The following is a 26,823-nucleotide window of genomic DNA, read 5'->3' as shown; positions in this document are numbered from 1 at the left end:
AGGTTAATGTTTTTAAAAGTTTATTTACATAAAACAACATATAAAACGACGAAGACTAATCTTACTTCATATGGTTTACAAATTTCATACATTTACATACAACGCTTGCTTACAAATAGATGTTACCTATCGATTTAATGGTTAAAGTAAAGCATATCGGAGTCGCATCAAGTGAACTTTGAGTTATGGTAATCCTAATAAAGTCTTCACCATCATCCTAGCCTGTACACGTCCCACTACTGGGCACAGGCCTCCTCTCAGAATGGGGCTTGGACCATAGATCACACGCGGTCCAATATAATAGACCACAATTGTCACTTCACCAAAGTTGAAAAAACGAAACCTTGTAACCTAAAATTGTATATTGGCTTGCTTTTTTCTTTTAAAAAACATTTATCTAATTCTGTTTAGATATGGGGGAGCCATATATCTGAACAAAGTAAAAAAACAGAATTATTAACGTATTTAATCTTATGGTGTGAGTGAAGTTCCCAATCCGCATTGGGCCCGCGTGGGAACTACAGCCCAAGCCTTATTCCGAGAGGATACAGGCTGATTCTGATACAGGCTGGGATAACTAATGATGATGATCATATGGAACCCTCTCCACACGAGTTCGACTCGCCCTTGTCCATTCGGTTTTCATTCCGATATTCGAACAGGATTGGAATGTACGCGTTTAAAATCCAGAAATGAGAACCGTTAAAAATGACTATATAATTTTTGAGAATTCCCCAGGGATTTTAATAAAATCTCAGAATTTTAATGCAACTGCCAGCTGTTATGGTTTACGCGAAGCCTCGGGTAAAACTAGTTTTTGCTTGACGTCTTTCATTTTAGGGGACTACTGATATCTCACTTGAAAAATGAGCCGTATTGTAACAACTTAAAGCACACTTTCAAAGTTCACTTTGATGAGAAGCGATACGTGCTTTACCTGTAGTGAGCACCTAAGACATCTTTAAATAACTATTATGGCTCAGATCAATACAAATATTTTCATATCACCACTACTTTGAAAAAAAAATGTATCTTTACTCGTAGATCGGCCAGTAACTTAACAAAATTAAAAAAAGTTCATGATACGAATCTTCGTCAATACTACATTATTACCTTGTATTTCTAAATAACCTAACCACCACAAATTTGGAAATCCCCCGACTTTGCCACTTCAAAGTTCAATATCTCAAAAACAGCTGAACCGATTTTGATGCTACGATGTGTAAGAACCAACGCTCCTGATTCCAAATAAAAACAACCGCATCCAAATCGGTCCACGTTTAAGAGATACGGTGCCACAGACAACCACACAGACAGACACACATAGCGGCCAAACTTATAACACCCCTGTTTCTGCGTCGGGGGTTAATAATCTGCAATAAAAAAATGCTGATTACAAAAATGCCAACCAATAAGTGAATTTCACTCCGTGTGACACAATAAATACAATACAATACAATAACTATTGTACACCACAATAGTAAGCGATACTTACAGAAAACAGGTACACAGAGGAAATTCCATGGTAAACAAAAGGCGGCCTTATCGCTTCAGACCGATCTCTTCCAGACAACCTTACACTTCGCTTCACTTTAGCATGACAGTTTCCAGATTGATTTAAGATATGACCAATTTTTTTTTTTCAAAGTAGTCAAAACCAATATAACTATTTACTTTTTCAGTCAAGGACAAAGAACATAAAACTGTGCCAAAGAAGGTTATTCTAATGTTCCCACTTCCGTGTCTAATGGGAAGAGAAACAGTTCAGAATAGCCTCCGTAATGAATGGTAGTGGTATGTTGAAACCTTATTCGCCTAAACAAAATCCAAAATAATCGTCCTACCTGCATTTAAAGTTGAGATCTCGTTGCATACACTTAGTTAATAGTTTTTTGTTAAAATTATTTGTGACATGGTACCCGCTGGCTTTATTTAACTAATTTAACTATTTAACTAATTTTAGTCTCAATACAAAATGTTTCAATTTCCTCAAAGTCCAAGCAAATTACTTCCGTCACACATGATCCACTTATGGGTCACTAATTACTTATACTAATCTGAGTGCGTACCTGGTCGGATGTAATGACCCATATATGGGGCACTGGACAGTGAACGTGTTAATTGGGAAGTTGAAGCTACCACTCAGTTGATAACTGTTTATGAACTGTCAATACGAGCTTCCCGTAAAGTTTTTAAGGATAAAACCAACCATTGTATAAAAGATACGTCATCATATCGTCGCTACTATGAAAAAATCTCGTATCTCAAATCAAATTCGTCAACAAACCCATAAAATAATGTTCATAAAGTTCACTCAGAAAAATTAAGGATTTTGTGGCACAAGCTGTTATCAAAGCAGTGACGATATGCCAACAGAAAACTTATATAGTGAAATTTTCAATGCGTTTTCATTAGTTGGCAACGTCAACTGCCAGCAAATTATGTTTGCCTTAAGTGCTGGTTTACATACATATGTACATGACGCCAGTAAAATTTTACTAGTACCCTTTTCTTGTTATTGTATCATATAACATTTTAGATCATCTTTTTGTATTTTTAAGTTATTTTTGTTAGCTCTACAAGAATTCAACGAGTCTTGGATTCAGTACACTTGTTTCAACTTGCCAAGAAAAGGGTCAGCATGACATTGAGGTGCTCGAGGGATCACTTGTAACTTGTTAGCTCCGCGGACCCACAATGTATACCATTGGCAAGGTTTTACTGGCATTGTGCAAATCGGTACTTTGTGTGTGTGTGTGTGTGTGTGCCTGTGTATGTACTAGTCGGGCTTGAGCTTGCAGTCGGTGGGCGTGGCAGCGTCCCTCGGGAACCACCCCCGCGGCCCGCGCGCCTCCCCCGCGCCCACCAGCCGCTCGCCGAACAGCCACTGCCTGTAACAACACATGACAAGGTCAAACTGAAAATATTTTTAATCAACTTAGCCTCTAACAAGCACTTATGAATTTGTGTGTTCTGCTAAGTCAGTAATTTTACTTGATGACTAACTATACACTTATAATTTATATTTCTCAATTGCGCTTCGACGTTTTCAGAAGAAAATCAAATTGACAGCAAAACGACTAGTATTAAATTATCTAAATAGTATGCAACCTCGCAAAACATTGAATTGGCGTATGCATCCGTAACATTTAGACTGGGCACAAAAAAGGTATTCAAATACACAGATACGACCTGATTTAAAACATAGTGTAACCGATTATACTGTCGATTCTGAGCTACTTTCTGGTTTTCAGTTATTTAATTAACACTTTGTATAGGACACCGCACCGGGCCGTAGGAGGCTATCCTAATACAAAGCTTTCTCGCATAGCGGGCACTGACTTGCGCTGTCTGGTGGCTCGCACGACGTCCCCGGGCGCTAGAGGCAGCCGCGGCTCGTCCGTGCAGGGCGGCGCCAGCGCGGCCCGCGGCCAGCCCCGCAGCGGCAGCCAGCGGCCCGAGTAGGGCGCCGTGGCCGTGTACAGCCGCGATCGGAGCCGCTTGTCCTCCTTCTGAGCGCGCTGCTCGCGCTGGAACGATACAAACAAAAATTTATAAAATTAATAAAACTCCACTGCCTTAAAAACTAAAAAGAAGCAAATAAGTCTAAGGGGCTGTTTCACCATCCATTGACTAGTGTTAACTGGCGGTTAGGTGTGATGCCGACTCTATTTGTTTTGTTCGAATAGACGGAGACGGCATCACATTTAACCGTCGGTTAACGCTAATCAATGGATGGTGAAACAGCCCCTAATAGTCTAAAATTCTGTTCAGCAACTTAAAGTTCAAAATAAATACATTTCATAGTTAACAAATTATCTATTTATGCAGTCTTATATTGATGTCAATTGTCCCATGATATTTATTTCATTTACCAGCTGCTATGTTCGGAATCTATCGCCTCTCAAACAGAGGGTCGTGGGTTCAAACCCCGGCTCGCACCTCTGAGTTTTTCGAAATTCATGTGCGGAATTACATTTGAAATTTACCACGAGCTTTGCGGTGAAGGAAAACATCGTGAGGAAACCTGCACAAACCTGCGAAGCAATTCAACGGTGCGTGTGAAGTTCCCAATCCGCACTGGCCGCGGGAACTATGGCCCAAGCCCTCTTGTTCTGAGAGGAGGCCTGTGCCCAGCAGTGGGACGTATATAGGCTGGGATGATGATGTTCGGAAGTTATGCGCGTATATACATTTCAGCGATTGATTTTTTTGTTTATATAGATAGATAGATTTATATATTCTCATAATACATCATACTCACGGTGAGATCAAACTCGTGGCACCCCGGCCGGACGGGCCAGCTGAGCCCGTCATACCGGTGCCCGTGCAACACAAACTTCAAGTTCTCGCGCCAGCCCAGGTCGTAGGGGAACTGGAAGGGCGGCAGACCGGCCTCCTCGCGCCTGCTGACCGCCTTCTCTAGGATCCAGTCTTCGATGGTGGTGCGGTTGCGCAGTATGCTGCGGATCTAAGGAGAGTAAATGAAAAATTTCATGTCTGTCAAGCGCTAGGCCCTAAAAACTGAATGTGGCCAAAGCACTCAAGAATTTTCTACTCAAATTTTTTTGGGACCTACTTCAGACGCATAAGGGCGCATTGGTTAAAACACCGTTGTGTGCACAGGTGTGCGCACAGGGCGCTTGACGGGTTAATACGAACTTGTTTTACCGACTGCACTTGCGTTGTTTCAACTTGTATGTGTATCAGTAGGAAAATAACTGTTGCCTGTGGCTCTGTCTGCGAAAAAATCGTACCGTGGGCAGAATAGTACACGCGGGTTCCACGGGTGGGGCACAGGCGGGACCCACCTGCAGACCCAGCAGCGCGCCGTGGCACATGCCGACGGCCAGCAGCGTGGGCGGGGCAGCACACGCGGGACCCACGGGCGGGTCTCGGGACATACGGGCGGGGCGCGGGACCCACCTGCAGCCCTAGCAGCGCGCCGACGGCCAGCACGACGCCGAGGCACATGCCGACGGCCAGCAGCGTCAGCAGCAGCGTTGGCAGCGTCAGCAGCACACGTGGCGCGCGCACGCCGCTCTGCACGTACCACGCGCGGTTTATCGCGTGGTACATACAAATCGAGAGTACCTGGAACCGACAGGAAACTCACTGTAAGAGCTGGCGTATACATACAACTTTGACTATTAAAGTATTGTACTATTAAAGTACGTACGATGGCGGCTTGCAGACAACCCAGCACAGCAAAGATGAGGAAGTAGGTGAAGTAGCAGTGGTTGGCGTGCCCCACACAGCAGTTGATCCACGGACAGTGGTGGTCCATCTTCATTACACAGTGCCCACCTATGCAACAAAATTAATTACCTTTAGCATTTTGAAGTTTTTTTTAAAAAACAAAATTGTGAATTTATTGTCAGGTGCATGCAATCAAGATTTTTGGATAATTGGTCAGGTTCCTCAGTAGGTAGTCATAAAAAAGTAGGTAGCAATTTCAAATAAACCTCAAAAAATAAATGTGAACTTCAGTCAAAGTGATATTATGACTTAGTTTTTAGGAAAGTAAATAAACAAACACACTTACACTTTCTACAGTGATGTGAGCGTGGAGCTTTATATCCATTGCAAATTGTGCAAAATTGTAGATGCTCTGTGTCTTCTTCCTTTCTCTGGAAGAATATAACCATATCATTACATTTCAACTTTACATTTAATATCTAATTGTGTATTTTAAAACAAACATAATATTAAAACTCTGAAGCAAATCTAACACTCACTGGACGCCACTTCAGTGGCACAAACCCTGGTCCCTCAAGCAGTGACTGCAGGAAGTAGTAAAGGGTGCCTCCAGCGAGGAACAGAAACAAGGCTGCATGCAAGGCACCACCCAATGAGCCCTGGGGTGGCCACCACATCCCAATCAGGTGCACCATGGACCATGTTACTAGCTTTATGATACCTGGGAACATTTTTTTTAAAGTAGTAATTAATATACACAAGTATTACTTAAAATACAGGTGGTGACCCACCAGTGGGCCCCAGGCAAATTTCTGAATGGGAATGGTCTCCTGAAATTTGTATAACACAAATAAGCCAATAAGGATTTAAGGTATTCATAAATTAAGAAAAAGATCTTCCTAATAAAGCATTCTCATATTAAGTTGGATCTCAAACTTTGTGAATAACATGCAAAAAAAAATTAAATTGTGACATGATCCACTTGCAAAACACAAGCATATGTTAGATGAGTCCTTGAAATTGATATAAGCCGCAAATGTCCTCCTAATAAAGCATTCTCATGTAACCACCAAACCAGTAATGCTATGCAAGCTGGGTTCCAAATCTAGTAACTCATCTTAAAGTTTTTTTTTTTTATGAAAAGCAATACAATTATTCAGGTTCTACAGATTTACTTTCGTCCACAGTATTTTTTTTGTTTCAAGAAAAAATCTTGATAAAGATATACAGAAATAAATTATATTTATATCGCATTTAAAGCCTCTGACATTTATTACCTAAAACACAGATGGGCCCCCAATGCAGAAGTCTTCGTAAGGAAGCCCACATTTTGAGGTTATTGTAGTTTTCTATTAAGAATGCTATAAAAATTTGTTCTTAATTCGATACTAAACACAAATAATGATCTACAAACAAACTGAAACAAAGATCTAAATACAAACAAAACACTGACTGTGCGACAAACACAAACAGTCACCCATTCATAGGAAAGAGACGACCGGTAAGGTAAAAGCAAACGTCACCGTTCGTCCGCGTCCGATGACACTGTGACATGACAGCTGACAGGTGTCACCAAAAAATGTACTCTGTCTGTGTCTGTGTAAAAATCTCAAAAATGTACCATGCCTGCATGGTAAGGTATGGTTACTTCGTAATATTCATAAGTACCCTGAAGTATAAAAATACACTGTAAAATTTGACTTGAAAAATGTTGTGCTAGTTTCCATTTTTAACAGATATTGAAAGCAAAGAAATGCTGTAAATTATCGAAGAAATATTTTTATTGGAACCAATTTTGTCCAATCCACAGACAAAACAAACTGTTTTTTCTTGTAGCTCGAATATTACTCTTGGGAATTCGAATTCTAATTGGAAATCAAAGGAAACCTTGACTCATTTTATATAAATTCTGTTAATAAACTTGTTGAATAAAAATGATGATTGAATGCTAACTATTTTTATAATCATTTGCATTTTAATTAAAAAAACATTTCAGTGTAACCCCAACTATGCCAATTGTCATATATGACAACACCGGTTACCACGTCACGCAGTTGTCTTGTCTTGTCTGTCACATCGCGATATTTTTGTGGCTCTTTTACGTTTAGGGTGTGTGCATTCTTTATGTGTTGTGCTACTTATGTGGAAAATTAGGTGATATTCTTCCTTTTCCCGGGTAAGTACGCATTTTTCTCAGTACTTTTTCAGTGTAAAATACCAGTTTACGATTCCACTAAGTTACCCTAGATTCTGATTTAAGTTTTTCCGTGCACATTACACTACCGCCGGCGACTATAATTTTATTGTCATCGCATCAATGCCAGTATATTCTGAGAAAATGCATAGAACAGATCATACAGCAGCATGTATTGTTCACCGCGCGCGCTCGCAAGCGCTAAGTTATTCACAATTTAGCGATTACTGTCACGCGGTGAGGTACATGTCGATTGCTTAGTTTGCACTATTTATTATGGAATTTAGACGGTTTAGTTTCTCTAACGTGTGCTCTGTCTTTGCAGATAGTGATCCCAAACCGCCAAGATGCCGAAATCGGTAAGTTTTACTTTTGATGTGTATGTTTACGTGTAAGTAGGGTTACGAGTGTGTACAGTTGTCGCGGCGGCGCTGGCGGCTCGTATGTGATTTCACCATCGCTATGTGATCGAGCGACAGTACGTCGACCATCGCACATAAATTCCGAATGTAAACAACACTTACAAGAGCTCTTAAATCTTAGATGTTTTATGTAAACTTCAATAACTTAGGTATAAAATTAAAAGTGTATGGCAAATGGATGATAATGATTACAAATGTTGTAACTATGTAGGTATTACATTCTAGGTTATCTGTTTAGACTAAGATAAGATCAAGATTATTCTATTATGATATGCCAAATATTCCTGCACTTAAACTGAATAGGTATCTTGTTAGTTTGTGAACTTTGCTGAATTATTCAAAAAATAATAGTACATGATTAATAATTTCAATTTAAGCTTTGTTATCAGAGCATCCTGTATGACTGCTGCATTGATAAACTTAACACAGGCTATTTAATTAAAAAATGATATTTAACCCATACCATGACTAGAAAGAAAAAATAACTATGTGTCATTATTTGAATACTAAAAAGGATAGTAGTTTGCTTTCCAAGTAATTATTATTTTATCCTCTATGTGCAATTGGTTTTTTTTCAGTGATTCATGAAAAACAAAGTAGCTTTTCAAACCAAACTGTTAATGAAAAATGAATGAATCAAATAGTAACAATTGGTTTCCTTAATTGTAAAATTATCCTGAGAATTACGAGTTATCATTGAGTCATGTGTAATTTTAAATATATGTTAGTAGCAAAAACTTGTATTCGAAACAATGCCTCTAATAAAAGCTCTTCACATAAAACTTTTGGGTAATAAAAATTATAACATTGAGGCATATACTTGTATTTTCAATGTGTACACAACACATATAAATTTCAGAAGATGTTGCAAGATTTGCAAATTTGACTATGAATTATGTTATCAAGAACTTAACTAATTAGAGACTTCTATTTATTTAGTAACCTACGCACATATTTGCATTCTGCTGTAGTAGTACTTAAGTTTTACTCACTTTTCATTTGCAAAATTTGGAGAGCTTGAAGTAGGTACCAAATAAATCCATAAATTATTGCCATATGGTTTATGTCAATCCAATTTATAGAAAGGGTAAACAAAGACGCCATTAACCCGACCACAGACATTTCATCATCCATCCCAGCCTATATACGTCCCACTGCTGGGCACAGGCCTCCTCGCAGAACAATAGGGCTTGGGCCATAGTTCCCATGCGGGCCCAGTGCGGATTGGGAACTTCACACACACCATTGAATTGCTTCGCAGGTTTGTGCAGGTTTCCTCACGATGTACCACAGACATTTAATGATGTGAAAACCTCGAACCTATTGCAAAATAATTAATCTGTTCAGTAAATCGATTAATTTATTAATTGAATAGATCAAAGTATTTTTGTCTATTTTATTATTTACAATACTTGATTTTATTCCAAAGACTGTACTCAATTATAAAAGCAGTAACTATTTTTTAATTTTAAGTTAAATAATAATCGCTTATTCAATTGAGTATGAATCGATTTTTAAAATGTCAAATTTTCCACCATCTCTATGCTAGTCTATGCTACTACAGAATATACACGAGTTTCATTCAAGAAATAATGTCAGATTTTGACGAAGATTTTTCAAATGAAAATTAAATATTGAAATCCAGTGAATTTTGGTGAAAAAAGTGATTAGACGTCTAGTTAAAAGACACGAATTATAGATAAATGTGTTATTGATTTGATCTAGTCTGTGTTTAAACAAGAATTTTGATGAAATGGGTTTGTTTACTTTCCATAAATTGGATTGGCATAACATATACTTGTAGAAATTTTATGTCGGGCCTCAAGAGGTTAAAACAGCTCTAACAACTGTGTAAAACAACTGTTTATTTATAGAAAAAAATTTTGGGGACTATCTCGTCCATGTTATCTTTTTTTTATAATCTCTCAAAGGGACGGCAACGCACTTGTGATTCCCCTCTTGATGCGGGTGTCTATGGGCGGCGGTGATCCATTCGTAAACATTGTTGATGTGAGATTTACTGAAGATGTCCCTACATGGAAAATTAAGAAAGATTACAGGATTTATTTGGTATTCTTTGGATTGAACATATTTAATATATTTTGCAGATACTTGGATATTTAAGCAATGCGCTTGACCTAAGCGGGAGTGACAATGAGTTGGTTAGTCACCGTTTGAGCTGCTTGATATTATTATGTATGTTTTGTTTTATATCAAGAGAGTGGCATGCTAGTTTGTAACAGTGTAATATTCAGGCTTCAGTTTGAAATAATTGCTTTCTTACTCTATGGTCTTACATAACAGATTCTTGTTTACTATTGACAAGATCTCGAAAATATCTTGCGTCTTTTCGTAGTTGACAGTTTAGTGGAAAAAGTTAAGTCCGTACACTATCAAACAAGTATTTAAATACAAGATTTTTATCCAGACAACCAAATGGCCAAGTGGTTAGAGAACCAGAGTACGAAGCTTGAGGTCCCGGATTTGATTCCCGGTTGGGGTAGATATTTGTATGAATAACATTCATAGTTTGTTCTTGGGTCTTGGATGTTTAATATGTATTTATCTATGTAAGTATGTTTATCCATTGCCTAGTCTCCATAGTACAAGCTTTGCTTAGTTTGAGACTAGGTCAATTGGTGTCAAGTGTCCTATTTTCATTATTATTTATAGTGAATGTCACAGAGTTGTTTGACAAACTTCCAGTGGCAAGCTTGTGATCAGGTGAATATTCGCTGGAATTAAAAGATAATACAATTAAAATTTATGTTCTTGACCAAATACTAATTATTTCTAGCCTAGCCTGGTAATATTACAGACTACTATTTTGTTTTGCAGTGTGTTCAGATGTGTTGAAGTATTTTTTTTCTCCAAAAATGTTTAGTATTGATTGTATTCACAGTTTTTCGATTTTCGGTAACTGGCTTGTTAATTAGTTGTTTTTGCAAGTGCTAATTAGATCATTATCATGTTGGTATTGTTTCCGTTTTGTGTTTTGATTTGAAATTTTATCTCACTCTAATTTTCATTCAAGGTTATTTACATGTGCTAAAATAACATTTTTGGGTTTTTTCGAAAAACAAATAGGTATCATCTATGCTCCGTTTTTTTTTTTACTAAGTTAATCTGCAAACTTCAGTGCCATCTTTATTTAATCAGAACAATTTAAGATTAGCTTACATTATTTTCTATGGCATTTTTAACACATTCATTGTATTTGTCCTTATCAAAGAACAACAATAAATATTAAATTCAAATTGTATAGGTATTATAAATGATAAGCAGAATCATTATGTTGTAATGGTTCTGTCATTTAATAAATGAATTTTCAGATGAGATGTAGTAAAATGTTAATAGGACAATCATAAGTTTAAATTCACATGAGTTCAAATGTTTTAACTAAAATTTGTAGGTACTAAAAAAGGAAAAAACAATTTTAATAAGTACAATCTTTTTGCAGACCAACAAAATTTTGAACACGACTTCATACATACATGTTTATATAAACATTACGAGTTAAATAAAATCTCGTAAAACATGAGTAGTGAGCTTTGAGTATTTAGCTAAATACTCAAAGGTAGAGTGTCCAACATGGCCGAAGCCAATGACAAAACTTGTTTTACTAAACGTTTTAACACAGTGCGTCATGGAGGAAGGAAGTAGGGAACTGGGCCGCTTACTATCGGGTCACGCCCCTTAAGTCTATTAACAGTGAGTGTAAGTATCGCAATTATGTGCTTTTTATAGTACACGCGAGTGAAGTATGCGGACTTATCATGTTATCAATAGTTTTGCCTAACGCTTATCTTACGTTAATTGATTTTATCTGTTGTACAAAGGTCGGCGGTTTTGTTCTTGATTTCGAAAGTTCTCAATATGTTTAGACACTAGCTGTGTGTCGCGACTTCTGCGAAAAATTGGTTTATCGCTGCATAGTTCAGAAAAGAAAGTCCCCAGAAACCTCTGTCCTCAGAAAGTCTCTGTGTTATATACCTGTTTTTCTGTACTGCTTGCTATGTGTTGGTGTGCAATAAAGAGTTATGGTATTGTATTGTAATTTTCCGGTATAAAAACTATTCTTTTTCCTATTCTAGATCTCAAACTATCTCCATAACACATTCATAAAAATAGCTTCACATGTTTAAGTGTGAAAATCTGATAAACAGACAGGTACTTTGGCAGTTGGTATGGCGGCATAATCGAAAGTCGGTGGAAAGAAGTCTTCTATTGAATTTCTTCATAGGTGTGTGCAAGTTTCCTCACGATATCTCCCTTCGCCGTAAAACTAAGGGTACTCGTAAATTACAAATGTAATTTGGCACATAATTCCGAAAAGTTCAGAGGTGCGAGCCCGGGCTCGAACTCAGGACCATAGGCGAGGCTACCATCACTTGACCTGTACTGTAAGTATAGAAGTGAACAGACAGACTGGTACCAAGAAATTACGCTAACGCTAACCAGCTTGCAGAGAAAGCTAGCGTCGCTTCGTAGGTTCCAACATAATGTACTCGTACAATCGATACATAAAGACGGCTTGTTTATGTATGTATGTATGTAAACTCTTTATTGTACAAAAGAAAAATAACAAAATACAAGTGACAAACTTTAAGATATGTCTTAGCAAAACGTTACTAAAAATATTTTCGGACGCCGATGTCTATAAACCTCTGTAAGATATCGACCTGTAGAAAAACTTTTTCACAGTAAATACGCCAATTATCTTCCTTGATGTAATTGAGTTTCTAATTCATTCCTAGACTAAAAATAACCAGTTTATGTCTGTGGGAAGTAACCAAAAAAAAATGTTTTTACCGTTTTGTCGTCCTAGTTGCTACATAATATATCCTTGCAAAATTACAGCTTTCTAGCACTGATAGCCTCTGAGCAAAGCCACGGACGGATAAACAGACATGGCGAAACTATAAGAGTTCCGTTTTTGCCATTTTGGCAAGGGATGTATGAGGGCCCATAGTTAAGAACCTGTCTCAGCGTCTAATCATACTCTACCATACGTCAATATGTAATCATAATTTTGTATTGTAAAAAAAAACTAGTATTTACCTGCGGGTTGAATTGAAATTCCGGGATTTAAAAAAATCCCGTTGGAATTCCCGATAGCTCCATCGTGGTTTTCATTGACAAAATGCATTAAATAGAACTATCCCTAATTTCATGACTCTAAGCCCAGCGATTGTTAATTCGAGATTTTATCCCTAAAAGTAGCTTATGTTTTATTCCAGATGTCTATCTACATACCAAATTTCATCCAAATCACAAACAAACTTTCGCATTTATAATATTAGTATGAGAACTGACGACAACTTATCACGCACAATGCGTTGGAAAAAACTGAGTCGCAGGCGGTTGGATCACGATTCAATTCGAACTCGGCTGAATTTGAAAAAAAAAAACGCAAAATCGCAGGCGCGGGCGCTCCGCTAGGGCTGTCACTTGACAGTTAGGATTATTCGTTGTAGTTCCTTGAATGGAAATATTCGCCCCTCTTAACAAGGTGGTATCCCAAAAAAAATACTTGAGCTATTATACCATTGTGCAGCATACATTCTGCGTCAGATGGTTTGTTTTTGATATACTTACCACCTTTTGCCTTAAGATATACTTATATTTTATACTTATTTGCCTTTTGTATTAAATACTTCCTTTGTACCCCACTTCCCGAAGGAGGATTATGTTTTTCGAGTGTGTATGTACATATGTGTCTTTGTCTTTCCTCTCTGTTAGCCCACCCCTGGACGATGAGGTATCATTAGATTTGTCACAAATTGTCGAAATCCTATAATTTCAATTCGACTGTCAGATGTAGTGGTTTACGCGAGCGAAACCACGGGTAAGGGCTAGTGTTTTTATATAAGGAAGAATTGATGAATAGTGTATCAATTCATATCATACGCATTGAAGTGTGAAACCTATAAGCAGTGCAAACCGGCCTGGGATCAGGCAAAGCTCTAGCGCACTAAATAGCTTTTGTTAAATTAATCCAATTATTATCCCTCTTGTAATATTTAGAAAATTTGTGGTATGCTTGATATACGAGATCCCTTCATCTATTCAAGGACACCTTGATAAAGGACTACGGATTGGTGGGAAATACGTCACAGTCGTATCTCGACTCGACTACTAATATATGACTGGCCCGTGTATTCTGTTTCATAAAACGATCCTTTTCGCGATTACTTGCGAACGCTACCAGCCAACCACTTCACTCGCTCGACGAATGTGACAAACAATGATGACAATCAGGAACTTTATCTCTCTAAGCAATCAATGAGTAATGAATGAGTGAGGACCATATGAGGAAGGAATTTAGTCTAATTATTTCATGCACCTTTGCCTTTTTACCCGACTGCCGCCTGAAAAGACGGTTTTGTTTTTCGAGTGCATATTTCTGGCTTGATGGATTTTAATTTTTAATAAAATGCGATTTCAGCTTCATTTCAGTGTAAGTAGAACCGTTGTAATATAATAATACAAATGAATTTGCTCGAGCTGAAAATTATTTTTAATTTAGATTTTGTAGCCGAATATTTCTTTTTACATACTTTTTAACAGACTGAAAACAAGGCGGATGTTAATTCAGCGGTTTACAGAACTAAGAATTTGATACTGAGATGTAAATAGCATGACATTACAAATACAGGTAGCAAAAACACATTAGAAAAAAAAACTTTGTTGTTGTCAAAAACAAAACCATTTGCTTGTATAAGCTAGAAATGCACGGGATTAAAAAAAATTAAGATCAATATGCAAATTAGCACGACAGGTCCTGTCTGTGGCAGCCCTGGTCAGGTGCGTGGCCTTGGCGCAGGCTCGGGCGGCGCGCGCGCATCCCCGTAATGGCCGCTCATGTTCAGTTCAAACTCAACCGCCGCGTCAGGCAGACGCGGCTACAGTGCCGGCTAACAACCCCTTCACCTTGCGTACCCTCAGTGTAGTGCGTTCCGTTGACGTTTCTGCGTCAAGTTTCCCAGTGCGTGTTACTAAAACCCGACACCATGGTTGCCGGCGGCAAACAGGTAATACACATCATTACATAATGAAAGGATACGATAGATAAAACGAGCGAGCTAATAGGAAACAAAAAGCGACTTTCGTTCATGCTTTTTGACCAACTGGAGCGTGCTGTTACTTTCTGCGATACATGTTTTTTGCTCACACCCTAATTCTAGCTTTTTGTCTCTAACGACGCGGTTATTTCCCGCATCGGTTGTCTACAAATTGCGGTGCCCTCCGCCCTCCGCGGTCAGTCCGTTGCAACTGCAACACGGCCGTACCTACTCGTCAATTGTCCTTGTGCGATACCCATCGCACGTTACGTGCATGTAATGCCGACCTAGCAACGGGTTTAAAAGCCGTCACAGCCATCGCTAAACGCCGTCAACCGAATATATTAGTTGTACAGGTTTTCGAGCAGTGTTGACTCAAAACATAAGTTACGGTGATGTCATCCCGACAAGCTCGCAGATCCAAGATGGGGTCGGTGATGTTTTATTTACTTTAATTTTCATGGTGCAAACGGTCGTAACCGTCATTCTGCGTCCTATCCCTGTCTGCCCTATGCCCGGGAGCGAGACGGGAACAATCCCGATTCGCTTTATCGCTTCAGTTTAGTATTAAATCGTGAGTGTACACTGCTGTGTACTACTCAAGATCGTGATGTAATCAAATCACTATGCATTTACATAGTATTGTTACTTGGCTGTTATCGCCAGGGCCTCTTTTATGGCCACATTTCTATTACACTCAAATTATCGAACGGAATACGTAAAATCATGATTTTATTAAACCAATAAATAGCTCTACTGCCTTACTTGTAGAGCTCTAATCTTATCACGCACGTAAATCGACCGCCGGATAATTATCGAATTTCGTGGACACACTTGATATGACAAGTTTCTGAATACATTAGCCTCTGAAACAACAGGCAACAGCAGCGACGGCCTTCTGAAAAACCCTAACCGTACCTATTGTGCTATCGTTAATAATAAAATTTACCTCATCATTTAACTTTGATCTTTTACGTCACAACCTCAAGGCGAGACGAGTCTCAAGCAAAAAGTGCTAATCGTTATTCTGCTAAGTTCCGTTGCCAACGGCTGGGTTAAACTATGTAACTACACAGATCAATTATGACGTGCTCCGGCTAATAAGCGCCACGTTTATTGTCTTCACATGACACTAATCACCGTAACATACTTCTCTACACTTCTTAAGGGAAAAAAGAGCTCAATACAAACACGGGAGACCTTATTTGTCATGTTAATGTTGCTAATGCAACTGAATAAAATGGCCGTTCAACTTGAGTAAATTCTCCACAAACAAGTTGCGTTGGCTGGCATGAACATTTAACGAACCTAAAGCCATTCATCATCGATACAACGCTGAGTCTTTCCGCGCCCCCGTCCGCTAACACATTGCGACTCTACTGCGCTTGAATTACGACCGAACATAACTGCAAGTTTTCAAAAACCATAGGTACTTATGTACTGAGTTGTTTTCGCCATTGGTCCACACGGTCAGACAGATGAAAGGATATAATTAGTTGTTAAACTGAGTGAATAGCACAATTCCTAACGCTCTGTATGACGATTCAAACGTCTTGTTAGTTAGACTTTCAAGTTGCATAAACACAGCCTAGGATTACTCCACAAGTTAGTCTGAAGCATCCGACATCTTTCCTTTCTCTGCATGGTGTTTATGAAATCTTTGATACTTGGTCGTCAAATTCACTTAAGTCTGACATATATAATGTGTCTAAAGCGCCATTAGTCGAGATACTGTAATGTTACAAGAATACTAATTCATATCGTGAGTATGCAAAATCTCACTTCCGTATCACTATCACCAAGATTGTTAGTCGATGCTGAAACTAATACTTCCGAATTACGCGTGCTTCCCTTATCAAATTAAATCCTTCTTTAGTCCAAAATGTTTAGCCTTAGGGCAGCAGTTTTGTAGAGAGACAGTACACATGCTAATTAGTACTAATTACCGTTCTACGCACCCCGCAATACCAAATCTACCCGGTGGTGAGTTTAAAGATAGTACTTCTAACCAAGCTCATTCAAATATCTAGGCTCAAAACAAAGACAAAGCAGAAAGAAACAGTAGAGACATTTTCTACGGGATGAAGACTGCGATTATCTCTAAACGAAACGAGACTAAAAGAACTAAAATAAACTATTAGGCAGAAACAGAACAAAACGGTGCCTCAATTTATGTTATTCAAAACATAATAGTTACCTTCACCTTCAAATCATAATCGGGTGGATCAGTAGCTATTCTTCTGGAAGAACCCTTTAGCCAGCTGGTAAGCTCTGACGTCACCACACGTGGTGTACTTGGAGTTAATTTGACGGTCGCCATGCTCCGTGGCCATGTGGCTCCGTCGCACTTGGTTTCATCTACACACCGCGATTTCTACTCTTTCACTGCCTTTGCCAAGGTTCCGTTGGCACAGGTCTCTAAATTTCATTGCAAATGCTGAATTCGTACAATGTTTTGCTTGCGCGTGTATTCCCTGCTGTTTTTTCTTTGAATATTTGAAACTATAATAGAGTGATAATGATGATCCCGTTGACAATATGCAAACCTGCGTCTTAAAATCTTACTGATTTTTAAATTACTCTATCAGATCAGAACGATTATTGATTTGGCAATTCTGAAATGATTTTCAAAATCGGTGATTAAGACTTTTATTTTAATCGTGATACCAGTTACATTCGTAAAAATACCTGTACTACTTTCAAACAAAATGTATTTTCAAGACCTTAGTTTTATTTGAACTCCATCACCTCCATCCTATCGTTTCCTTGAAATCACATTGAGACGATAACTTAAAGTTCTCTGAATGTTAAAAATAATCTTACCGAAATAAGTGAGCTAACCGAAACCCTGTTTAACGTGGTTATTTATTTTTGTAATAAACTTGACAGTGTCAGTGTCACGGATTCAAAGAAAACGTAAGTTGAAGCGCCTTTTAGATACTTGATTATTTAAGCTTCACGTGTATACCCTACGTATGTAAATATTATTCGGATTTGATTAAAAAAAAATATTTGAAATGGAGCCAAAAGTTTTAAGAATTAAATTGTAAATTAACAGTATAGGCAAAATTAAGTCAAAAACATGTTTGAAATATTAAAATTATACTATCAATCAATTGGACTTTCTAAACACTTACTGGGAGGGAACGGCTTTTGTTTTTATCAAAAAACTTGTAGCATATATACACTCATCTGACACTCTGACTTACAGTCGCTCTATCATTTAAATCAAAGTTAATCTGAACTTATCAATAAATCTTATGATTAAAAAAGTGCACAGCGCAAGAGTTCTCTTATAACCTGTTTCAACCGTTTGAACTTCTAGTGTATCAACAAATGTCCATTGCCTTTCCGAAGTGCTTACGTCTATTTGGGTACCTTGCGTTGGTGAGTCAGGTCCGCCCACACGCCAGCCACCTGTCGGTTCGCACCTGTCCACCCCAACCCCTCAACCGCTTGTATCTCAGCATCTGCTCTAATACTCAACTTGATAAGGGTCGAAGGAACAGCACCCCTTGCATTGATGCCTATAAGTAGATAAAAAATCTCGTTATATTTTAATAGTTCTCTCGGTGGGTTGGAAAGATCTTGCGCTGTCATATCTTGGATTGCAATGTTATCTTGTCATTATAAGACAACGTGATGCATAGATCTGACACGGAATATAATTTTGCAATGTAAATATTTCCGTTTGTTGAAAATGCGACAAGTCTTTGAGTTTTGAATCTATTCAAGTGGTCACTAGTGTACCAAGCGTCCTTAGCCCATAATGATCATGATGGGTCCAGAAAAGTTGTCGAGAAACGTAACCTTCAAAACCGGATGTAAAATTTAAATTTAAAAAGCATTGCCGACAGTTTAAGTAATTGCTTCTTTACCGGTATCAATTCGTCCCAAAATACCAATTAGAATAAATAGAAACATAATAGAATGTTTAAGGAATGTTGACGTTCGTTAGAATTCACAAAAGGACACGTCCGCTCGTCTGATTGGTAGTTTTGTGTCGCCTAATGAGTGACGGTTGTGTCCTATTGGATTGGTTTCTGCTTGAAATAACTTCGAGACTGAGTATAACGTAAAAACAACTTAAAACCATTCTGAAGAAGAACTAAAATCGTCAAAAATAGTAATCTTAAAGGGGGTTAGTTTTGGGTGCTGTTCTACTTTTGGAGCTTGATTTTAGTTAACAAGTAGAAGTTTGATTTGAAATAATGCTGAGCTGTAGATGCACAAGATGATGTACGCTTGTCTGAGAGACCTTCATTAGCAATAAGGAAAAATATTTTAATATTCATCTATTCTAACCAACATTTATTAAAATTACGAGGCATAATACAGCGAGTCTGAACAGCAATAACTCATGCCTGTAATATTACAGTTTTACAAAAGTGATGTAATTACTCTGGCTGGAGGTCACCTTGGGCTTGCGCTAATGTACAAGTCACTCTTCCTACCAGGGCTGTCATCTCATTAGACGCACAGGCAGTGTAATTAGCATGACAATACTCCATCCTTGTCGTAGCCATAATCCTGCAAATGTTATAAATGCGAAAGTTTGTGAACGTGTGTTTGTTACTTTTTCACGCTAAAACGATTGAACTAATTTGGTACGTAGATAGCTGCATCGCTAGAATAGCACAGGGCTAATTTTTATACCGGTATTTCCACGGGATCCATGTAAAATCCCAAAATGACGGCTAAGTCTATATACGTGACAATTTGCACAGAACGTGGGAATTCCCGTGGGGATTAAGTAAAATCCCGGAATTTAATTTCAACTGCCAGATCTAATTGTTTAGAGTGGTTTTACAGTGACGCTTACGCCAGCGCAGTTGGTAAGCGTCGCGGGCCACGAGCTTTGCGTCTCTCTTGGATCGTTACATAGTTTAGCGTTCGGTCCGCTTGATCGTTTACATAGTTTAACGGGCCGCGCTTACCAACCGCGCTGGCGTAAAGTAAGCGTCACTGTAAAACCTGGTAAAACCACCCCTACTCGAGCGAAGCCGCGTGTATTTAAAGGCTATTTTTACTCATGATTAAAGAAACCAAGAAAGATACGAAAGAGAAAGTAAGGATATTATGTAATCTACTTACTAAAACAAGATTGTAGAGCAACACATAGTATTTTGTGTTACTCCAGTTATTTGTCCAGTTATAAGTTCATAGTGCGTACGTAACATGTTTGAGGTCTGATAAAGCTGCTTTAAAAGTGCAACGAGAAACACATGCGCTTTAAACCTTACCACCAAAGATAACTAAGACTTCCACGTACCTTCACACTCTTGCTAAGATTGAAAATATACACATATTGGACTTGCGACATTGTACTTTGCCTTTAACGACTCGAAATGGTGGTTGTCAATGCAATCCCATTTCCGACAGAACCCGTGTCGAATCGTTAGTATTGAGCGCGAGGACGGCCATTCGTCATTTCAACGTTTATTCCACTGAATATTAGATTCGCATAAGGTTGTTATAAACACACCAAATCGTTTAAATCCTGATTGAGTTTTATGGCAAGTTTTTGATGATTAAATCAATATGAAAAAACTGTTATAAAAAGATGTTTTGATCGATGGTTAATTCAGTTTTATTAGTCCTTGGCCTTTATCATTCATTGTTACCTATTCAAAAACAATGTCTAGTTTTTGCGAGTTTGTTCACAACAACAACAACATAGTGAACTTCCCCTGATTCAAACGTATTGAGTCGAGATGAAATTTTGACAATCTATACAAACCGGAGTGGCTTTATCTAAACATTAAACTTATACCAACAAATGCCGCATATAAGTTATGAACTTGAATCACTTCGCACGTACAATAATAGGAGTGCGAACACCCGCTTTTGCGACACGATATCGCAAAGCACATAGGAAATGATGTCATGCAACTGTTTGCGGATGGAACAAGATGCGGCACACATGGACCTTTTATGTTCAATCAGCTCTGTAAAGAAAATCATGTGGATGGCTGATCTGAAATTGCTTAAATAGACACTGAAGCAAAATGTCGATGTTTCAGTTTGCGTTTGTAGAATTCTCTGACTAAAAGAAGACGCACACAATACGAACTGTATCTAAAAATAAAATTTACTATATTAAAGTCAACTTTGTGGTTTCATCACAAGTTTTTTAACATGTCGTTCGTAAAAACTTATTCTACCGTTTTCTATAGCCTGATATGTGTTGGACACACGTTCAATGAATGTCTAAGTATTTTTAGAGACACTTCGAATTTCATTATTGAAGACAACTTGACTAGCAGTCATCACACTAGTCAGGGATCATGTAATGAATTAAAAGCGTAAATAATATCAAAAATTGTCATCGCATTCTAGATGAAAGATCAACCCAACAGGAAAAAAATGTTGTAACTTTAAGGAAAACTTTTACAAGCCATTGAGCATCTTAGATTAAAACTAAAAAAACATGTTCTTTTCCTCCTTTCAATATAAAAACAGCCTCGCCCGTATGCCAGCACCCTTGACATGGTACACTTTAGGCTCGCTGTTGACATAATGTTATTAACATGTCCCCTTGACATGCTGCACGCGCCATTATCATTTCACTGTACTCGTAGCTCGCTGCAGGGATAAAATCGATAGAAGAATACAGCTGTCATGACATTGAATTCGAATCATGTTTTCTTCTGATACCACATGAATAGTATAAACTCGCTGATGGTTAGCATAATTTTGATTCCCTCTCTCCACAGCCTACGCTTCTCGCAACGGCTTACTCGTAATAACTGTTAGAGGTGTCCAAGGACGGCATCGGTGCCTCTCCATCAGGTGTTAGCCTGCTCTTTTGCCCCTATCATATAAATAAAAGCTTGTAAAAAGCCTTTCTTGTTGGTTAAATACTTAGGCTATATAAGTATGATATAGAATTCATTAATTAAAATACCACATCAATTTTAATTAGGTAGTTTTATAAAAAAACTAATCTAACTCTATCAATGCGTTTGGCGAAACTCGAAGTTAAAGCCACTTTAATTAGCATTAGCGAATTTTGCATACATATTCATATCACGTCTCGGATAATTAAGAATTCTAATTTTTAACGATCGAATACGTGTTACAATTTCTCTATTTGATTAACGAGTTATACTTGAAGATAGTTTATTCATTTTTGCACCTATTGTTTAATACTTAATGTGTTCAAATTGCATCGGATGACCGCAAATAGAAGCAAGTGCGTTACGGTGTTCAAGATATTTTTAGACCGATTCAAGTGTGACCTCTTGTGAAACGCAGCATTATGCTAATGCAGAACGTTCACTTCAAGATGAACTTTATCTAAGGTACCACCTGTTTTAAAACCTCAGCCATAGACAGGATCTAGTCTTACCTTTATAATTGCGTCATTTATGCCATTTGTTAATTTCTTAACTCCCTAATCCAGTATCATAGCTTTGCAATAGACGTCCGTAATTATTCTAGTCCAGGATCTCATTTATTGCCTTTGATTTTTCACTTATCGTTTTCAACCTTTAATCGTTCCCGTTACCTACAATTTCCGTGTGCGTTCAATATTATCATTGTTGTTACGTGAACTTCTTTCTTTTACATTTTTCTCAAAGTTGTTCCTTTAAGTTGCGCAAACATCCGCCGTGTACTCGGCGATAACTGATATCGCCGTTGCCTTATCTCCAATTAGTGTTTCTCAATAATCTGATTCACCGCCATCGTGCAGATTAGAAACAATCTCGTCGCTAACTCTGCGTTTTACGATAGACTAATTTACATCGCAATCTTTATGCAGATGCTACCGCGTCTGGGACGCCAAATTTAAAAAAAAATGTTTTAGAAAAGATCGGTTTTGAATTCGTCACATGCCGCTTTCTAGTGCATAATTCTGCGTAATATTGAATATATTAGTTTATTATTAAACTCCTGTCCTGACTGGACATCATAGGTTCCTTTATTTCAAGGCTCACGATTCCTTGGGTTCAGCGGACGGTGACTCAACAGCAACACTTACAGAGCATTCAGATTTTTTTCCGAACTCTCGGTTAATTTGCACGCATGCTGAACATTATGCTGTGCTATGCCGCTAAGTAATTAATTGAATATTCTATGCCGCTAAGTAATTAATTGAATATTTTAATACTAAAATTAACGGCTGATGCGGGTTGTAAGTGGATAAATGCTGAACAATAGGGGAGGAATCAAGGTTGAATCGCGGCCTCCAAATTGGTATGAATGGACGCATCGCTGCAACGTACAATAGACCACGAGATGAAGCGTCATTAGCACTCTGAAGCAAACGCGTAAGGCTTATTTTTGCGAGTATGACCAACATTAACAGCTCTTTGAATCATGGCGCTTCGCACACCATTGTTCGTCATCTTAATACTGATAAAATCACAGTAACTAGCGACTGTTGTTAATAATTGTTATTTGCAATAATTGACGCTTATGGTACTAGCGAAATAACATTTAAGTGTGCGTTTAGTGGCTCAAAAGGTACTTATTAATAACGACCGTAGCAGTTTAAGGAGCATTCTCAGTGCAGTTCTGCACGTACTCGTATAGTTGTCACTTATGAATTGCGCTATCGATGACTTGACCAAAGTAGAGTGCATAGCAAATTGATTTCAGAACGTGACTGTTCAATCACTATGTTGTCATCAATAATATTGCAGCTTTAGCAATGTATTTATTTGTCTTTAGCACTGACTGTGACCAACATTCAGTAGTAAATAACGATGACATAATACCCCCGGAAGATCGCATCCGCTTGGCGCAGCTTCAACTACTAAAATTAACCGAACAACGATACAGATTTACGCGTGTCTATTTTTACAACACTTCTTCTTTTGTTGTGGATGCAGCTCGCTTTCTATTTACATCCGTTTATTTATTTTTTTAGCATCCATAACAATTTTATGATTAATCTCGGTCGTTCTCTAACGGTTTACAATTTGCCGCGTTACATGATGAAAATTATCGTTTTTAACATTTTATAACATTTGTTTAATGAACTGCTTGCTACCTACCTTACTACTCCTCAGTCAACCATTTCATTTCATTGATGTGGACCTCCACAAAGTGACATTTAAATCAATCAATTATCTTTTGTTTGTTTCACATCAAGGTTTCTAAGATTCCCTTTTGGCCTCTCTACTCTAGTCGGTAATATCAATCAAACTGTTTATGTTCGTACGAGTCATTCAATGCAATTTCTGGCCTCTACAACCCATATTAGCTGACTCTGAGGTCACTTCTGCACGGTGCGTGTTGTCAATTGTTTTCCACGTTTATGTGTTGCTCCATTAGTCGAACAGGTTCACAATTATTTACTAGCTATAGGGACAGTTAAATTGGCTTTGCCAAGGGCTGTTTTAGATTAAAATAAATAAAATTAGACATATTTCAGACTCCGGTCTGATATCAAATCAGATTGTAAATAACATAAATTGGCTAAATGACAAAAATCCAATATCGATCCTCTACCAAATTATAACTAATTATTTATTCAAGAAATAAATTACAAAAAAATACAGTCAGGCTAAAGGCCAAATTTGAGTTGTCTATTACAATATAGGCATTGATAGCGCTCCTTGACTAGACTCTAGTCGGCACTTAGACCTATAGGCAAATTAACTTTCCCATGCGTTAGCTACTCATGATAATTATCTACTAGTTTATCCGCGACTTCGTCTGATAGTTACAATTGAAATTCCGGGATTTTACAAAATTCCCATGGAAATTCCCAAAAATTAGATAGATCGTGGTCTTCGTTGAGGTTGTGTTAAGAACAACTGTCCAAAATTTCATTACTCTAAACCCAGCGGTTGAAATTATCCCTATCCCGTGGGAATATCAGGATTTAAAGTAGCTGATGTGTCCAGACGTCCAGCTACCTACATACCAAATTTCATGACTGCCCAGCGGATAATCATCATAAGGGGTTGATGCTTCAACCACAAAGACACAACACAACAAAGACCACAATGAATGAAATAGTGTATGTGATACATTTGCACCTGAATTTAATTGCGCCAACACGTGGCAAGAACCAAGTCATATATCACGTTGCTCTATAACAAACTTCTTGACAGGCATCCATCACCAGCTTATTTATATGTTTTTGGTTGTTGCTATAAAGTTCGGCGAAGTTTATTAGACATGCTTTTCATCAACAGTCTATGAGAGTTGAGAGATGTTGATGAATTAGCAAATGTAACATTTTTCAGCTTAACTGTAAAATTTACTAATTTATGTTTTAACTTGTAAAAAAGTAATAGTTTTATTTGTCTATATATCTCTTCGAATTATATAAATGTCACGATGAGAAGGTTCTTCTTTGGTGAACTAGAAATCAAGTTGGTTCACTGTAATGTTAGTCTCCTAAGGGGAAAGTTTTTTTTTTTAAGTATAAGCCAAAGAGGCATCCTTCCTCTTTGAAGAGGCATCAATAAAGAGGGTTTCTTGACAGGAATATCGCTAGATGGCCTTATATCGTGAGGTCTGTTACCGAGAGCTTGCGATTGGCTCGTTTAAGGGCCCCATATACGGTACGATTCGTCTGTACGATCGATCTGATGAAAATCGTGACGATTGATCGTAAAGAGCCATATACTGTCGATTCATCGTTACGATATTCATGATTGCATGGGATTTTGTTCCGAGATCGTCTTCGATTAAACGAAACGGATACCAAATTCAGATCTATTGTCAAGAAGACATTAATATCTAAGGCGTATTATATAGTTAATGATTATATCATGGACAGGGATATTTGGAAATAATTCCGATCCGCATTAGCGATCCCTTCAAATAGCGAACCTACTGTGTTAAAAATAAAGTTGTGTTAAATACTTGTGATGTATCAGATATCATTTAATAATATTGTAAATCTGTTTAAAAAAATACCTCGTTGAATTTCTTGCCGGATTCTTCTCAACAGAGGTTTTTTCGAACCTTTGGTAGTTTTTTTTTGACATTCATAAGTGCTTGTTATAGCCTAAATTGAATAAAGATATTTTACATACCTACACTATCAATTCGTCGTTCCGATCGGTCTGTCTGAAACGACGGATCGTACAGACGAATCGTACCGTGTATGGGGCCCTTTAGTTATTGAACCAATGAGGGCTATCGTTTTTTGTCTCACTAGATGGCGCACTGTTGCGTGAGGTTTTTAAGTATGGCTTTCAAAGTCTGTTATTACGGGCGTGAAAACAAAGTTTAGATTAAAATCATATTTAATACACCTTAAAACCGTACCATAAAAATATCGAGCATGCCACAGTGTTGCATAGTCCCCGTTTTGTTCGGCAAAAAGGGAGGACAAAGGTTTCCGAAAGACAAAACTGTCTCAAAACACAGACATTCATTGCCCCGGAACGCATATTTGCCATAATTAATTTCAGATATTGCAAAATATTCACAAAATTATTCTAATTATAAATAAACCCGCGTAGCTCACCCAAAAACTATGAGATTTGACATTTCGGAGACCTCACGCTACACTAACGCCTCTAGTGGCGAATTCATACGCGATAGCCCTCATTCCAAACGACACCAACGTCAAAGTTGTCAGACTGACCTCATGATCATGATACTAGCCATCACAGAAACCTCATTAGATCCAATTCAAGTCCTTGATTGCAATCAAACCACTTTCCATTGAAAACAATGGCGGTAAGACCTAATGTGGCAGACAGTTTGATTTGATGCTAGTATAGTGAAGTCAATTAATTCACAAACCCCGAAAAGGTCGAACATCTCGAGTCCAGTCACGTAGCACTGACCACTTTCCCTCAGACCTACTAATTTATCGACGGTTTCTAATCAAAGCCGCTTATACGTCGCAGCACTTATGGCGTTATAGGTAAAGTAGGGCAAGAATAATTATGATCGTTAGACTTTTTAGTACTTAAAAAAATGGGGGTTAATCTATAATTAAGTTGTCTTTAATTGCTTGATTTGTATG

At 37.9% G+C, this 26,823-nt stretch overlaps 2 protein-coding genes across 4 annotated transcripts in view; one reads left to right on the top strand and one right to left on the bottom strand.

Moving 5' to 3' along the window:
* Positions 1-3: 3 nt before the first annotated feature.
* LOC141427259 (palmitoyltransferase ZDHHC6) lies at positions 4-6,732 on the bottom strand. Its single transcript, XM_074086515.1, has 8 exons — positions 6,477-6,732; positions 5,739-5,920; positions 5,546-5,630; positions 5,180-5,307; positions 4,927-5,094; positions 4,265-4,471; positions 3,343-3,530; positions 4-2,891 (listed from the first exon to the last, which is right to left on the bottom strand). Exons 1-8 carry the CDS (start codon positions 6,526-6,528, stop codon positions 2,780-2,782), a joined length of 1,122 nt encoding a protein of 373 aa, XP_073942616.1. The 5' UTR covers positions 6,529-6,732; the 3' UTR covers positions 4-2,779.
* Positions 6,733-7,243: 511 nt separating this feature from the next.
* Positions 7,244-26,823, top strand: part of Moe (moesin) — a 45,240-nt gene continuing 25,660 nt past the window's right edge. The window contains exons 1-3 of one of the 3 annotated variants that reach the window (XM_074086508.1): positions 7,244-7,375; positions 7,719-7,752; positions 9,924-9,977. In XM_074086508.1, the coding sequence (XP_073942609.1) occupies positions 7,741-7,752; positions 9,924-9,977 (66 nt within the window). In that variant the 5' untranslated portion in view covers positions 7,244-7,375; positions 7,719-7,740. Of the gene's footprint in view, positions 7,376-7,718; positions 7,753-9,923; positions 9,978-14,685; positions 14,850-26,823 lie in introns of those variants that run through there. The other 2 variants (XM_074086511.1, XM_074086509.1) reach the window with 2 other exon arrangements.

This window comes from Choristoneura fumiferana, chromosome 4, assembly GCF_025370935.1.
Source record: "Choristoneura fumiferana chromosome 4, NRCan_CFum_1, whole genome shotgun sequence".
Lineage (NCBI taxonomy): Eukaryota > Metazoa > Arthropoda > Insecta > Lepidoptera > Tortricidae > Choristoneura > Choristoneura fumiferana.
The sequence above is the reverse complement of the archived record's forward strand: the minus strand, read 5'-3'. Positions and strand labels throughout refer to the sequence as shown.

Excerpts from the sequence above, each read along its gene's own strand:
- LOC141427259 (XM_074086515.1), bottom strand. The coding sequence starts at position 6,528 with ATGTGGGCTTCCTTACGAAGACTTCTGCATTGGGGGCCCATCTGTGTT. Across the intron at positions 5,631-5,738 it reads TGCCACTGAAGTGGCGTCCA|AGAAAGGAAGAAGACACAGA; the intron begins GTGAGTGTTAGA and ends ATATTCTTCCAG. Across the intron at positions 4,472-4,926 it reads GCGCGCTGCTAGGGCTGCAG|ATCCGCAGCATACTGCGCAA; the intron begins GTGGGTCCCGCG and ends TACTCTCCTTAG.